This window comes from Glandiceps talaboti, chromosome 18 (genome assembly GCF_964340395.1).
Source record: "Glandiceps talaboti chromosome 18, keGlaTala1.1, whole genome shotgun sequence".
NCBI classification, from domain to species: Eukaryota; Metazoa; Hemichordata; class Enteropneusta; family Spengelidae; genus Glandiceps; species Glandiceps talaboti.
Genome location: NC_135566.1, coordinates 12,394,097 through 12,410,238, shown reverse-complemented (window position 1 = coordinate 12,410,238; position 16,142 = coordinate 12,394,097). Strand labels below are relative to the sequence as shown.

The 16,142-nt window shown below is 35.4% G+C and overlaps 4 protein-coding genes across 5 annotated transcripts in view; 1 reads left to right on the top strand and 3 right to left on the bottom strand.

The window, feature by feature from the left end:
* LOC144449678 (putative potassium channel regulatory protein) lies at positions 1-456 on the bottom strand. The gene has a single exon (XM_078140252.1). The coding sequence runs from the start codon at positions 454-456 to the stop codon at positions 1-3; it is 456 nt and encodes a 151-aa protein (XP_077996378.1).
* A 2,699-nt stretch (positions 457-3,155) lies between these two features.
* Positions 3,156-4,329, bottom strand: LOC144449552 (uncharacterized). The gene has a single exon (XM_078140102.1). The coding sequence runs from the start codon at positions 4,209-4,211 to the stop codon at positions 3,177-3,179; it is 1,035 nt and encodes a 344-aa protein (XP_077996228.1). The 5' UTR covers positions 4,212-4,329; the 3' UTR covers positions 3,156-3,176.
* Positions 4,330-5,563: 1,234 nt separating this feature from the next.
* LOC144449677 (uncharacterized) lies at positions 5,564-6,274 on the top strand. The gene has a single exon (XM_078140251.1). It carries the CDS (start codon positions 5,564-5,566, stop codon positions 6,272-6,274), a length of 711 nt encoding a protein of 236 aa, XP_077996377.1.
* An 847-nt stretch (positions 6,275-7,121) lies between these two features.
* LOC144449544 (phosphatidylinositol transfer protein alpha isoform-like) overlaps positions 7,122-16,142 on the bottom strand; it is a 31,609-nt gene continuing 22,588 nt past the window's right edge. The window contains exons 8-10 of one of the 2 annotated variants that reach the window (XM_078140090.1): positions 14,003-14,098; positions 10,343-10,465; positions 7,122-9,446 (exon numbers count right to left, since the gene is read on the bottom strand). In XM_078140090.1, coding sequence (XP_077996216.1) covers positions 9,405-9,446; positions 10,343-10,465; positions 14,003-14,098 — 261 coding nt within the window. In that variant the 3' untranslated portion in view covers positions 7,122-9,404. Of the gene's footprint in view, positions 9,447-10,342; positions 10,466-13,784; positions 13,881-14,002; positions 14,099-16,142 lie in introns of both variants that reach the window. The other variant, XM_078140091.1, reaches the window with a different exon arrangement.

The window sequence follows — 16,142 nt, the reverse complement described above, 5'->3', positions numbered from 1 at the left end:
CTAGGAATAGTTACACTCACCAAGATACACGTATTCAAACATTTCAATTTTGGGGACGTTTGGCGTGACATAGGTTGTCATTTCCAATGCTTTTTTCTCAAATCGTAGTTTATATTCCTGTAATGCTTCACACAGATCAGGTATTCCATAGAACCTGATTTCCGTTTCCAAACTTTCAAAATCGACAAATTTCCTAGGAAGGGAGATTCTACCTGTGCGCAGGAACTGCAGTATAACTGGGAATATTTGGCCGTTCCGCTTTGGTAGGCATATGGCCGGAGTGATAGATGTAAACACACGAATTATCTTGTCTCGCTTCGTGCCATTTTCAATCATGGTAGCAAGTCTTGAGTTGGGATATTTGGTAAGCACAGTTGTTGGCATTGAAAACACTCGGTCTCCAATAACACATTTGATGACATCATTGCCATTTTCATCTTTCATGGTTGGCGACATGCATCCACATTACACACCCATGGCTTTCCAACGACGGTTTGTAAACGTAACCTGCACACCAGTAACCGTTTGGGGACTTTGTACTGCTATTTAGTAGCCTTGGGTGTCCTGCATACGTGCTTCCAGGCACGTACGACCATATCGTTGGAAAATTAACTTTAAAAAAAAAAAAAAGATAACATTGACGTGGCAACAGTAATAATTCTCCTGAAAGTAGTTTTGTTTACTTAATATGTTTAATTTACAAAAATAGACAAATGTTAACTTAAATTTGAGGAGAAAAAAAAATGTACATTTTGTATTCGGCTGGTACTTTCTGCCCACCTAGCATACATAAATCAATCAATTCAAGCCAAGTAAAATATGGGAGCATTATCAACTGACACTATTTTGGTGGCAAAAGACATCACTCAGTGAGACCAGTCAGCTGTGATAAAGATGACTGACCATATCCAATAACTTCTACTTTTTTGTAATGCTGTCTTGCTCATTATAAAAACGTATGTGTCTCCAGTATACTAGTAAAGAGTTCGTACTATTTGGCGATACCGTCAACTTTGTTAATATCTTTTTAATATTTAACGACGGGATATATTTAGATTTGATTTTAAAGTTAATGGTCTCCGTACCACGGTGTCAGTGGTTTTGATAAAGGTTCGCATCCACACTGCGAAAATGCTGAAGGTGGGGAAGGACGTTATTTTAATTGTGTTGTCTATAATTATTCAAAGATAAGGAAGAGGAAGGATTATGGTGAAAAATATGCTAAAGTGTACAAAATAGGTCGTAGTGGGAAAATATGTTGATAAGTCTAGAATTTGGAAAAAATAATGATAAATCGCCAAATATTCCTTATCCATGAAAGAGGCCACAGGCCTTGGAGTATCACAAGAGCATGAAAATACCCCGAACTCCGATAGGACTTAGGCTGGACTGTTTGAAATCCGAGGCAACACAAATCCCGACAACAGCTACCTACGGCAAGTCTTCTGAGATGATCTTGAACTCGTTCTGCTTGTGAACGTACGCGAAATTGCCCTTTACCTTCCTACCTGTAAAAGCTACACGTTAAACTTTACATCATCAGGTCTATTCTGTTTTATTTTCAGTGTCAGTGTTTGCATTCGAGTCGTGATAAACACTGCACTGCAACGAGGAAGAGTTATGACTATTTTTTAAAAATATGTAGTCGTTGGGGGCGTCTGGAGTCAAGTTGGTATGAGGTTTGGCCAGCTATTCCATAACTTATCAAGGGCCAATGTTTCATTAGAAAGATCATCATTGATATTATGAGGTAGACATATCCTACCTAATCGTAAAATCCCATATATGGTTTAGGCCGCGTTGACATTCACAATGACACCAAGTGATTTGATGAACCATGCTCACTTCTACCTATTCAGATCAGTGTCTGTGTCTGTATGTATGTAATCGATACAACAAGTTTCGTGAAGGTGTAATGCGCTATGGTGTATACAAAGCAGACATGTCATAACCACATTCTTGAGACAGTGGACAAATTAGAAGTTCTACCATACACAATTGCTAGTGAGATTCTATTTTTAATGGCTCTAAACTGTTTGAAAAGTGTTGTACTGAATCTTACAGTAATGAAGCACATAACTTATAACTTGGCACTTAACATTTATTATTGCTTGAAAAATTATATAATGTTGAAAGATTCTTGGTTCGATCTCTCATAAACATAAAAAATAAAACATTTTGTGGAACATACACTATCAAACAAACAAAAAATCAATTTCTCAACAACAAAAAATTGCACATAAAATACAATCAGATATTGAGTTAAAAATGAAATGTTCTGCCTAGCAAACTCAATCCATGCACTAACCGGGTTACATTGTCTTATTATTATCTGGGGGTTTTCTTGTAAACATATGCGAAACTATTGAAAATTTGTAGATCAGGGGTTGGCCCTGTTTACAAATAAGCTCATTAAAGTCTCAATACTTGTAATTAGAAGCGTTTTGTGTAGTCAGGAAATGAGACATTTCCCACCATGCACCATTCAAGATGGCAGATGTGCATGTTACTTGTTCTGTAAGGTAACTTTACAAAACCAGTTTCTGATATGACATTGAAAGAAATTTTCAACACAAAACAATAATCATGTGTTGAGATTGTTGGCTGTACAGAATCAGCCCATGGGTAATATTACAATCAGGTGTTCAAAGAGAGAGAAAGAGTAAACATAATCTCCCAGCAATTAATAATATACTAATAATGAAGAAATTGTTAAATGTTACAGCTAATGTAAGAGGCATTTCAATTTAAAATGTTTGAATCAAAAATTTTCACTATGATCTCAAAATTCTTTATTTTAAATATGGTGACTGTTTATGTTTTCTGCTTAGATATGACCTGCTATGCAGATTTTACTAAATTGCTTGAAAACAGATGTATTTGTCGAGTTTGGTGCAAATATTCCATGAAACATGTTCTAGTGAGTTTAAACACAATATCTTACAGCTCAGGAAGAGTATTGTTATTCATTGTACATATATTGTCAAGATTTGCACAAAATTCAAAAGCTCAGTAAAAAATATAGTATTCTAGTAATGACTTTACATTTATATAAATTCATTTCGATAGATTTTTTACAAGTGTTCTTTTCAAGAATAAATACAATAGTAAATTTTGTTTCTTCAGAAAAAGGTAAAAAGGTAAACAAGTGCACTACTTTTTGTTGGAGAAAATTGTTATTCTAAATATACGTATTCAAACCACTGCAGTTGTGGATACTCTGGTTCTACTGATGTTTTTGATTTTGAATTCACTGTTGAATTTTCGGTCGTTTGTTTACTGTCTTGTGTGCTGCAAGAAGGAGTTGTGGTTTTATTCTTGTTAGTTTTATTTGAGTCCTTGAGCCTCTCTGCAACAGTCGTTTCAGAGGTCGATTCGTGCACCGATAATCTTGTATGATGTAAATCTCCGGTTCGTTTTTCACACCCAGCAACGTGTACTCGTGGTATGGATGATTCTTGAATATGGCTTGTCGTGGTACCATCCTTCGCAATTCGACCGTCTGGCTGTTCTGACGTAACAAACTGTTTACAGTCGTCTGGTTCTTTAGAAATGCACCCGACGGATTGATTTGACAGTCGTGACAGATGAGCACCGTAGTCATGCATCAATCCGTTTCCTTTGACAGTCTTTGCAAGTTTCTTCTGTGTTTTGTTTTGTACCAAACTAACTGAGCTCAAAGGTCGCACTTCTCTTTCATCTTTAGTTTGATCCCAAAACAAACTGCATTGTTTCGTTGAACCAGTTGGGTTCGTCGTCGTTTCGCTGAAAAAATTACCCTCTATAACATTCTTACGTTTGTTTTTACCTGTGCAATGACATGTTTGAATGTGCCCAGCTTTCGTATTTGCCGATCCTAACGCCAATGTTTTCCCATTTCGCAACAATTTCCGGCGAGTAATGGCTTCTTCGAGTTCAGGCAAATGATAGAATTGTGCTTCGTCCATCAGTAAATCGAGTTCCTTTTCTTGAAATCCGTCTGGTAACAAGAGAATGGAAGTCCGTAGATAATAGAAAATATAACGGAATAGTTCACCGCTTCTGTCTATAACTACATTACCGTATTCATCGGTCTTCCGTCCGTTCTTCCGTGTGCCAAGGTGTTCACAGTCAAACATGGCTGCCAATATGGAGTCTGAGTACCGTGTAAGGTACGATGAAGAGGTGATAAAAATCCTACCACCCACATTTAAACCCACTATTTCATCCATCCATGCCTTGTTCAACGAAGGACGGCACCTTCTGCTATCTACTGACGTGGCAAGTTGTGCAAAAGTTTCAAATATTCGTGCTGAAATTTAAATCTACTGTCGTCTGCACCATGCATGCTCCATATGTCTGTTTGCGATGAAAGGTCATGACCTCTGTGATGCAATACAAGATATTGGTACAGAATTATAACGGTACGCCATTTCCATATATGACATAGTGGCGAATCCGACCAAAATAAACCCGGAATGACGGAACGAACTGAATTTATGGCTGGGGGGGGGGGGGGGGCAGCGGGGCGCTATGGGGTGGGATATTTTTGTCAAAACTATCAAGTCTTGTAGTACAGCCTGTAACTCCACCACCACCCCACTCCCGACGCTTTGAAAAATGTTGAACTTCATAATGTAAGTGTTTGTCACTGGGATTCATGGCATTCATATAGCTCACTATTTCTTATTAGGTGAATTACATCTTTTGTCATCGGAGCCTGTAGACTTGAAGGATTAGCCGCTTCTACGCTATTTGCTGATTTTGTCTTTTCCTCGATCAGCGAAATTTAAAACCAAAATGTCAGTAATAGTGTAGCAAAAAAACGTAAACGCTAGTCCTTCGAGTCTACAGGTAAGTTATAGTCATCGCTGTTGGTCCAATGTAAGCTGGCTTGATGGCCATGTGTAAACAGTCGAATTGGGTAGGTTTATTATAGTGGATTTGAAATGATTACATAAATATGAAGAAAATATTGACTCCAGCCGTGAAATTTAAACTTTCAGTCCAGCAACAAATAAATTTAGCCATTACTCTCAACATCGATTTAGCATGCAACATCAATTCGAAGAATGGGCGCTTTTTGTAGTATCTTTCTTCTGTTATTTTAGTAAATTTAGTTAGTTAGTTAGTTAGTTAGTTGGTTGGTTGGTTGGTTGGTTGGTTGGTTGGTTGGTTGGTTGGTTGGTTGGTTGGTTGGTTAGTTTGTTAGTTAATCTAATCTAATCTAATCTAATCTAATCTAATTTTCTTATATAGCGCATTCCATATAACTATCACAATGCGCGTACAAAAACAGACTCAAGCGAAATTCTTATTGAAGAAATAGGTCTTAGTTATTTGGTTAGTTATCAATTTTATCTATTTATTAGAGGATGCACCAGCCACGCAGTCATGGGTTCTCGACGCCAATCAATAGTTACGCGCGACTTCTGCTCATGCATGCGATTTGCGTTTCGTACAAGACGCACGCGAATAAGAACACGTTCTGTAAAAATGTAACCGTACCTGACAATCGTATACCATACAAAAAAGGAGATGGGCCTATGTTGTGTTACAGGTACTCGATCTTTGGATGCTAACAATGACCACCGAAACGCCAATAGGCTCTGTTGATGTGACCGTTTACCTGAACGTCGGAGGAAAATTGTACACCACGTCCCGGTCTACCCTGACACGATATCCCGATTCTATGCTGGGAGCAATGTTCGGTGGTGATTTTGCGACACAGGCTGACAGTGAAGGAAACGTCGTCATTGACCGTGATGGGGAAATGTTTCGCCATGTCTTGAATTTCCTGAGGACGGGAAATTTACGTCTTCCAAACGAATTCGACGAACTTGACCTTTTGGAAGACGAGGCTGACTTTTATCAAATCCCAGATCTGATAACATTCGTTCGAGAATGGCGACGAAGGAGGGAAGGGCAGCGAAATGTCTACGAGTATGTCGAAATAGAAGAAAGTAGTGGAAAGGTTAAAATAATAGCACCGCCTAGGTTGTGGAGAACCGTTCCGACGCTCAGGAAAGAAGTAAACAAGACAAAAAAATATCGTTTGAGAGTTTGGGACTACCACACGGCTCTCTTCCATTGTATTTCAACTGGACAACTACCTGATGTTAACGATGTAGGAAGAATGAAACTGTTTCAACAGCTTAGTTACCATGGTTTCGAGTTACACTCTTCATCGTCGTGCCAGTCCGGTAATCTACAGGAAGGCATAGAACCCGTCCATAGATGGGTGTTTCGCCGTCCAGATCGTCAATTGAACAATCTCATTGATGTTAGTACATGAAGGGCTTGCAAATAAAACACACACACACACACACACACACACACACACACACACACACACACACACAAAAAAAAAATTTTAAACAAACACGTATACACACAAAATGACAACAGAAAACTGCAAAGATTTCCTCAACAACCGAAACTACTTGACCAATTTTGTAACTTCCTTGTTTATTTTCAATTTTTGATTTAGTATGATTCGTGTTGACAAACAACCATATTGAAAATGCTTTTAATTCCTTTTTGAGTGAGAGATTCGAAATATCCTTTATATTAAATTATATATAAGCTTTGTGCAATAACACATACAGTATTCCTAACAGATATGGGTACAGGATCCGACTGCAACTCTTTGTACACCGAACTGCGTTTTGAATAGTGTACTGTCCTTGCACACGCTAGAGACGATTAGAAATATTTTTATATGTTTATTATATTTACCTTGTAATCAACATTTTTAAATTAAAATTTATGGTTGTGTACTTGCTGTTGTAGTGAATATTCTGCATTATGTTAATACGGGTCGAAAATTTAAACATGGTTACGATAATACTAATATTGGTTATTATAAAGCACTTTACAATTATTACCACTGGCACGGATCTATAGCGGCACAATGGTTCTTTATATTTCCTCAACTTCCTGGTGAGCATACAATCCATTGCAGCCTTGATATGTGAGAACAAATTACCAACTTTCCAAAAAACTGTAAAATGAATTTGGCAGTAAGTTGGAAAGTACAGAATAACATTGGAGAGTCACACACCATGCCACTAGGCAGACTATCATTACATGTAACTTCAGTTTCATGCAGATGTGAAATAACACAACTAAAGACAAAAATATGTGTTTCCATTCTTTATTTTCAGCTCCAACTGTTCACAATAGGGCATTAGTTCTGTTTATATCTACATAATTACACAGAATTCCAACATGGACAATCTCTTACAGATAGTACTTTAAAGACCACTTCATTACTTTTTTAAGTTCAGAATCAAAAATCTACACGATTGTTAGTCTGTTGCTGGGACAAGGACTAGATGAGCCCTAACCCCTGCTGGTTAATGCTGATTATTGTTTTCAAATAATGCAGATGACCAATGACCAATCAGCAACTACCTTCTATGGAAATATGAACAAATATCTTGTAACCTGGACTAACCTGAGAGTCACTCAATGATTGGTCAGTGTTTTCCTGTGAAAAGCCAATCAGAGTCAATCTTCTTTTAAAAAAGAGAACAAATGCAGTTCAGAGATGGTAGTGAATATGCAACTGTTTCATGCCCAAGCTTGAGGGTGCTTTTTAAGAAGGGGTCTAACATGGTTTTTCACCTTCTTATCCATCTGCTACTTTAAGACAAAACATCACTTTTTTCGACTGTAACAACCACTCAAAAAAAAACCACCTAAGTTTTGTCCCTACAACAGACAGCAGCCTGCAGATTATGTCAAAATCTTCCATCACCAAACACAAATCTGGGGAAATATCTAAGATCTCGCTGAAGAAAATAAATGAAGAAAAATGACTAAATATTTGTTTTAAACAATTTACAAATGTAAAGAATTAAATGCAATATTGAATTCATTACTTATTTACAACTGTTTGTGGATATAAACTTATTCTGTGAATTGTGCAAGTTGGCCACGTTTTACGGAATATTGTTGAGAATGTTGGGGAATTACAAAGAAAATAGAAAACAAAATTAAAAGAAAAACAAAAAAAAATACAATTCAGAAATTTTCTTGACTGTACTAAATACATTTTTTAAATATCAATGCACTCCCCCATATATCGGACTTTTAACCTTTACAAGTGTCATAAAAACAAAGTAATTTAAATTTATGTCATTGAGGGCAGTCAATATGGAAGCTACAAGCATGCAAATCTTTTTAATTTCTAAACATAATTTCTTGTGTAAAGCCATTGTGTTCATATATATATGAGATTTTGGTGTCCCCACTGTGATATTTTCCACTCTAAACCAATACAATAATAATAGTACAAAATATCTGCATCCGATATTTTCTATCAGTGATATTCTCTCTGTGTGACTTCAACATATCATGGAAGTATAACCCATGATGATGAAGTTGTAAAAGTCTTAAAGTTATACTTCCATGGACATATTGTAACTGTTAGTATTCATCTATGAGGTTTGAATCACTTTAAAACTTAGTACACTACTGGGGGTATTTTAAAATGTGTATACAGAACACATCTACTGCAAATCTAGCCACGTGTACATTGAATACTGTTAGTCAGAAGTATTGCAAAGCATGGCATCACAGCCACTACTGACTAATGATATTTATCTGGGCTTCATATGCACATAGAGAAAGATGGGTGTGTATCATCTCTGTTTATAAACTACACACTAATTTTCTTGTTTATGTCGTGTTTATATACTTCATGACTATTTAGACGTCATTGCAGGATCAGATAAATCCGTGTACATTCACTGAGTTGACAAGAACTGTGTAAAAAGTGAATAGCACTTTCCATAATTACAATCCTACGATACAGTAAGGCAGTTATTAAACCTCACATTCTCTATATCTCTCCTTTTAATATCGATATTAAATTATTCGCACCCTTTTGTAAATTTACATAAAAATTGCTTGCATAATTTAAGATCTTCGATATAAACATCTTACAACTTTTTAACAACACATACACACAAAACAAACAACTGGATAGCTTCAAATTTTTTCTATGATACAAATAAAGCCAACGTAAATCGCAAAATTAAACATTATCTACCTAACTAAATTTGTCAGTGAAGGTAAAGAGTTAATGTCAAAATGACCAATAAACTTTCACCTTTGACCTTTGACCTTGAAAGTATTGCCATTTGAATAGTACATTGAGTCTGCTCAACCTAAAAATGTCAGGTGATAATTAAGTCACAAAAATTTAATTAATTATTTCATTAATTCTATGATTTGAAACAAAAAGATTAAACTGGTGATCACTCATTTCTATACTCTATGACAGAGGAGTTCATTTTTTTGATCGCTTCCGTACGGAGAACAGGAAAGGTTTGGTGCTGACATGGAAAACTAAACAAAAGTAAGGAAGATGTTTGTCTTCACTGCAAACATTCACAGGTACTGTATGTGGGAAGAGTTTACTGTTCAACTGTACCACGTACTTCACCACCTTTACGTTGCTGTCAAGAAATGAAAAAAAAAAACATGCGTTATTACATATATATACCAGAGATTACTTGCACCATTGCAAGTGCATATAAGTGGTATTTGCACTGCAGTACAATATTATGACAGAACCCTATTACACGTAAGTGCAGGTGTGGTATACATACAGCATGATCATGTGATTTCACATGTAGCAAAAGATCATGCCTTTATGTGTATGCAGGTATGCAATAATGTTTTCGGTATTGCACTGCAGTGAAAATACCACTAGTATGTACGTGCACCAATGTACGTAATCTCTGGTACATATGTAATAATGAAATTACATACCTGCATGCAAATTATATGGAAATGAGGGTGCCAAAATATTTGTTGTACAAAAACGCACAATCGCACAGTAGCTTTTCTATGGAAATTTGCTATTTCAGACAATAAACATACATAATAATAACAGAACCCCATGTCGCATGAGTTCAAGTGTGGGTACTTGGATATTTGCATTTGTGCTTTCACTAGCTACGCTCGTGAAAGTTCTGCTGCAGAAAAAACTGCAAACACTAGACTACAAAAAAAAAAAAATATGCGTGCATGCATTTGTGTTTTTTTGTGAATCGAAACGAAGAATGTTGTGTGAGATGTAAACAAATTTGTGTCGCCAAATTGAAACTCTGTACGCCCTCTAACTTGGTAGTAAATGGTCTGGACGCTAAATCACTACTACTGGTTACATACAATATTCATCAAGCTGGTCGTACACTAAACCAACAACGGTGCTTACACAGGTAACTCAGCTGGTGAGAACTGAACAGCTTCCAAGTGAAACTTTAGTGTATTTATCAATGGTCAATAAACAAACAAAAAATATATCAAAAAATTACAGCTTCCGCTGCTTTGAGTTTAATTTGTATACCTCATCTAATTCTTTTTTTGTCTCGGCTTCAATTCTGCGGATATCTTCCATAGTCAAACCATGCCACTTATCCAGCCAGCAAAACAACTGACGATGGAAATTGGTAAAAATCCTGCGTTCAGTCTGTAACACAAATTGGTCAGTGGAAATGGTATACAGTTAGACATCAATTAAAGCTACTCTGGTGTCACCTCTGTGGAGTATGCAATGTGTTTTATTGTGAACATCGTATTTACAGTGCGACAAACTACCGTACTAAATCCTGAACATATTTTGAAAATCTCAAATACTAATTTTTAAGGGCACAACAGATATTTTGCAGAATTTTTCACTAAAGAACATACAAAGTCTACAGTATGTAGCAGGTAGAAAACATGTTACTCTACACTACATGTATCTGCATTTTGAACTAAAAATGTATTTTTCATATTTTGTTTTCAACGTCGTCAGTAAAATGTGGTCATCAAATAAAAAAAAATAAAGTTTCTTCAAGTCTTACTCTGTTTATCGTCTTGGTTACGTATATTTTTTTAAGAGCACGAACAAATTTGTGGGTTTTTTTCATCTCATCTCAATATGTTGCAGGGAAAATGACAAATGCTTAACTATTACACGGTTTAAGTATTTTGAGGCATAAGTCATTTCATTAGTTGAAAAATGCAAACCATTTTTTTTGTAGATTAAGTTTAATATCTCTGTAGTTAGCACTGAACTTTTCATTAACAATGTATATATGTCTGAAATTGGTAATTTTCTACATGTGGTGTAACAAATAACATATTAAAATGGTAATCAACAATAAAACAGAAAACCACAAGTTATGCAAATGAGCTCACTGACATGCAAATCGTGCAGAGCTCTCACACTGATAGATAAAATTCATGTAAATACACAATCTCAACACCAGTTTCCACTTTATATTTGTTTTGAACCCATAAAAATTTACACAAAGCACAATCCCTTTTCAGTAATTTTCATCAATGGGAAATGTGAAGTTTGCTTGTTATAAATTTTGAGTTCATGAAACTTAAAAATCTGTTTAGCACTTATCAAATTATCATATATCTATTATAAAGTAAGGTCACAAGAATATTTTACTGAAAAATGTTTGTTCGACAATAAGCACACAAATGTTTTTTTTTTTCACAACTCATATTTTTTTTGTGCCATACAGAACATTTGGTGTCATTCGGCACTTCCCTTTTCTCCAATGTGCATCAAATCATGCAGATAGAATTCATGATAAAAAGTAAAATAAATGAAGACACACATTGACATTTTGATGCTATATTTTCCTTGTAATTGTGCCCACTAAAACAGTGTCACCTTTCCTGACACCCCCTCAATCTAGGGTATTGACTCCAGAAAGTAGGAACCACTAGTAAACACTCTACAGAACCAGGGTTTCAAGGTAACATTGCCAAATATCCAGTTGTCCAACAAATGTGAACATTCCCAAGCATGGTTTTGGTAGGGTAGGACACTACAAGAGGATTGGGTTATCACCTTATACCTCCATAGAGTGCATTTCCATGTATAATGTGTGAGTGTATGTGTGTGTTTTTTAAAGACATATACATACATACATAGGTGTGTAAGTACATGTATGTATGTATGTATGTATGTATGTATGTATGTATGTATGCATGTGCGCACATGTGTATGTGTATGTGTGCATATGTATATTATGTGTACATGTATGTACACATAAGTGTGTGCATGTATGTGTGTACATGTATGTGTGTGTGTGTGTGTATGTATGTATGTATGTATGTATGTATGTATGTATGTATGTATGTATGTATGTATGCGGACATGCATGCACACACTTGTGTACGGATGTATGCAATTCCTTTATGAACCTTGTAATTCACCGACATAAACATTATATGTGCGAACAAATGTCCATGCAATATGTGCCCTTTTTACCGATAAATACTGGAAAGTCACCGAACCAAAGGGGATTCAATAAATGCCCATTCAACTGTTATGTGGAAATTAGAAGAGAGATTCACACTTTGACCATATTTAATGTTACAAATCTGCGTATGTTCCATAGTAAGTCATACACAACTAGATTTAAACTGAATGCCTTCCATAAGGGCAAACTGATTAGATTTTCCTTCCTACACACAATAATGGTTGCAAAATTCTTAGCTATAGATATCATACACGATATGCCAATAGTTATGCAAGACCATAAGAAATCTTAAATTTGTATACTTAAGGTATTGCCTAATTACCAAAAATCATTAATTATGAAAATGAATAATTTAGCTTTATAGGAAACACAATTTGATCAACGTGTGCACCAATTTATAGATTGTATTCTCAAATCATTAACTATATATATTAACTATTACTTTTTTCACTTGGATAAACCATCAATGAAACATATTTTCATATAAGCAGTGTAAACAAAAAATGTGGTCAAATTGTGCAGACAGAAGTGGTTCAGAAGCTGAAATTTGAGTGAAACCAGATAAAAAGGAAGATTTGAGAGTTGTGACATACAAGGGGTACATATATATCAGACACAGAATACATCGGTAGATCACAATTTGGATTTGTTCACAGGGAGACATAACAAAACAACAATTAGAAACCAAAAAACCATGTACTAAGTTTTGTTTGTGATGAAACATACAACAATTGACACCATCACCATGACAAAACATGTACCAACACCATTACAGGACAACAAAGGGTTTTGTTTGTCAACAAACGATACAGAAGTTTGTACCTACACCATCAAATATACGATAACATGTACCAACACCGTGACATATAACGCATACCGACACCATGAACTATGACATATACCAACATTATGACATATGCAAACACACATTTACAGGACATCAAGCACTTTGTTTATAACAAAATATACCACAATTTGTACCAACACCATAACATAAAATTAATGACACCACAATGAAAAAAAACTATAATAATTCTGTTGACAGATCTATGAGTTAGCTGTTATGTATAATATTTTGGAGGAATGACTACAAAGCATACCGAAAGACATAGTATTTGTACAACTGTACACTTCACCATTCCATGTCACACACATCAATGTTTTTCAGAAGATGTAGGAAGAACACTTTTTTTTCTTCTAAGTATGACACAGTTACAGCTATCACAGTTTTAAGGATAACACAACAATTTGTTATCACACAAAGTGAAATGATAAAAATAACAACAATCTAAGATCAGACAAAAAAGACAAGGTCAATACAAACAGTTTGTGATCACACAGAAGTGAAAAGATACCCTAAAGATACACCCAAAGAATTTGAAAGAAAAAATCCTCTCTTTGTACTTGAAGGGAGAAGAAGACAAGGATTTGAGATTGGGATTCTGTACACTTGATTTTGGGCACAATACATTAAAAATATAGCTTGAAATTCAACATGTATTCCATGAGGATGCAGGATACCTTCATTATTAGACTTTCCACATTGCTTTGGAGTCCCCACCATTTGAATTCACACGTTACCACTTTATAGGCACACATGTGTGGGTCGACACGTTTCTGAAGACGTGGGAAGAAAATGAAAATAAAAAAAAGACAAAAAAAGCATTCTGTGTATATGTATAATGTACATAGGAGTGCAGTCGGTGAGGCAGCTGTAAGGAAAATAGAAACATGTCTACCTTGTTGATCATACTTTCCACTCTGTCCTGTAATAAGCGCCATTTGAAAAGGATGGTGACCAACTTGTAGGCACACATATGAGGTTCACAGGTGGTCTGCAGTGAAGTGAAACGGTCAGTGCAAACAAATAACACAAAAAAGATGAAAATAAAGGCGATGAGTAAGGGAAAATAGGGTATGAAATATAACCAATTATTAACTGCATGCTTGCTTTTTTAGTTTTATTTGATGTAAATAAATGTCAGCTCGCTGTTTGTTTTGGGTGAGAAACATGCGTTTGGGGTTGTGTTTGGGTTGTGTTGGGGAGGGGTTGAAAGGCTGTCGTATTTTTTCTATGGAACTTGATTGTATAACAGTAAAGTAGCTTTCTGGATGAAGATTACGTATTTATTTTAAAACAATTTTATCAAGGCTTCTTTCTTGATAAATCAAACAACACAGTCTGTGTTTGTAACTCAATACACTGAAAAAGCTACAAAAAATGTATAAAAAGTTTGTTATTGTACATAAAATAATAAATATTTGACACATTTATTAATCTTTTGCAATTTATTGAGTTGCAAGAAAGGATTTGGCATATGTTGCTTCACACTGATTTTCAAGACGGAAGCCATCATGAAATTGTTTAAGATTAAAATAGAAAATAAATACCCAATCCTCATCCATATGGTCAGTTTATCAGGAACATGATGAGTTAAGACGAATGATGAAACATGTAAGATGAATGAAGAAAAATAAATTGACAGCTTCAAGAAAAGCTGGTAAAAAAAAATTGGTAAGACGAAGAACATATATAAGATGAAAGTAGAAAATTGAAAATTAGAAAATGGAAATGAAAGAACAAATATAAAAATTTGTAAAATCAGCCAGCAGATGGCAGTTGCATTACAGCAGCCTTGTTATACATTATGCAAATTAGAAGCTGGTTACAAAGCTTACTTCACTGCATATAGTATCACCTGAGGACTGAAGCCCACTTGTCAGGTCAGAGGTCGCTGAAAATATAATCTACATCATTGGCATAAAATAAATCTATGAAATTCTCGACCACAGGACAACAAGGTATTCAAATCTGCTGAAACATATTTCTCCTCTAAAACCCATCTCAGATACAAGTTTGAAAATCAATTTTACTATCGGCTTTATACAGTATTCTGTGAAGCTTGCTGGAAATGATAATAATAAAATATGGATATCAGCTTTCGTAGACTTTCACTGTCGTAGTGTTTGTTTTCACCACTAATACCTGTATAAATATATAGAAAGCTACCTGACAGTTGTGTCACTTTGAGGTCGAGAATTTATCATCTCAACACCATTACAACCCTTAACACCGAAGTACAACACTTTCTGTGTTTGTCACAGTCATTTATAGTGTTCATATCAAGTGAAAAATGTACTCTGCCAATTGTTTTAATAATAAGTATGTGGCATTTTTAATGTAGTCAAAATTTGTAAACAATGTTTTCTGCTAAAAAGAACATCACACTGATTACAGTGAACGATAGCCATCAAAATCTGGATTATATTTAGCTGGCAATTAGTCTGTAAGGTACGCCGTGACGGTGCGCCCTCAAACATCGACCAACCCCTGTGTGAGAGGAGGCCGGTGAGGGCGAAACGTCACGACGTATCTTACAGTCTAGCTGGCAATGAGATCTAGATCTTGCTTTACACTGCTAACAAGTTGTTTACAATCTAGTCAATGACTATTTACTTGCTTTGCACTGCTAACAAGTTGTTTACACTCTAGTCAATGACTATTTACTTGCTTTGCACTGCTAACATTGTTTACACTCTAGTCAATGACTATTTACTTGTTCTGCACTGCTAACATTGTTTACAGCGTGATTACACTGAGAGACACCACATACTGGGCTGATGATCAAAGCAATTGAAACAGTTTACTTTTACATTTTAGATGCTATAAACAATTGTGGCAACTCATGACAAAGTTTTACTTGAGTTTTAAGGGTTGTACCATTATACTACTTTGGCTACAATTTAAGGCGTTTTGATAATATTTCTACTTGCACATACAAACTAATCATATTCCCAATAATATTATTATTCACTAGTATTATTTCTTTTTGATCAAAACATACTAAAACTGACCTTTTTCCCATTTCATAATTTCAC

Coding starts and splice junctions, on each gene's coding strand:
- LOC144449552 (XM_078140102.1), bottom strand. CDS start 4,211: ATGGATGAAATAGTGGGTTTAAATGTGGGTGGTAGGATTTTTATCACC.
- LOC144449678 (XM_078140252.1), bottom strand. CDS start 456: ATGTCGCCAACCATGAAAGATGAAAATGGCAATGATGTCATCAAATGT.
- LOC144449677 (XM_078140251.1), top strand. CDS start 5,564: ATGACCACCGAAACGCCAATAGGCTCTGTTGATGTGACCGTTTACCTG.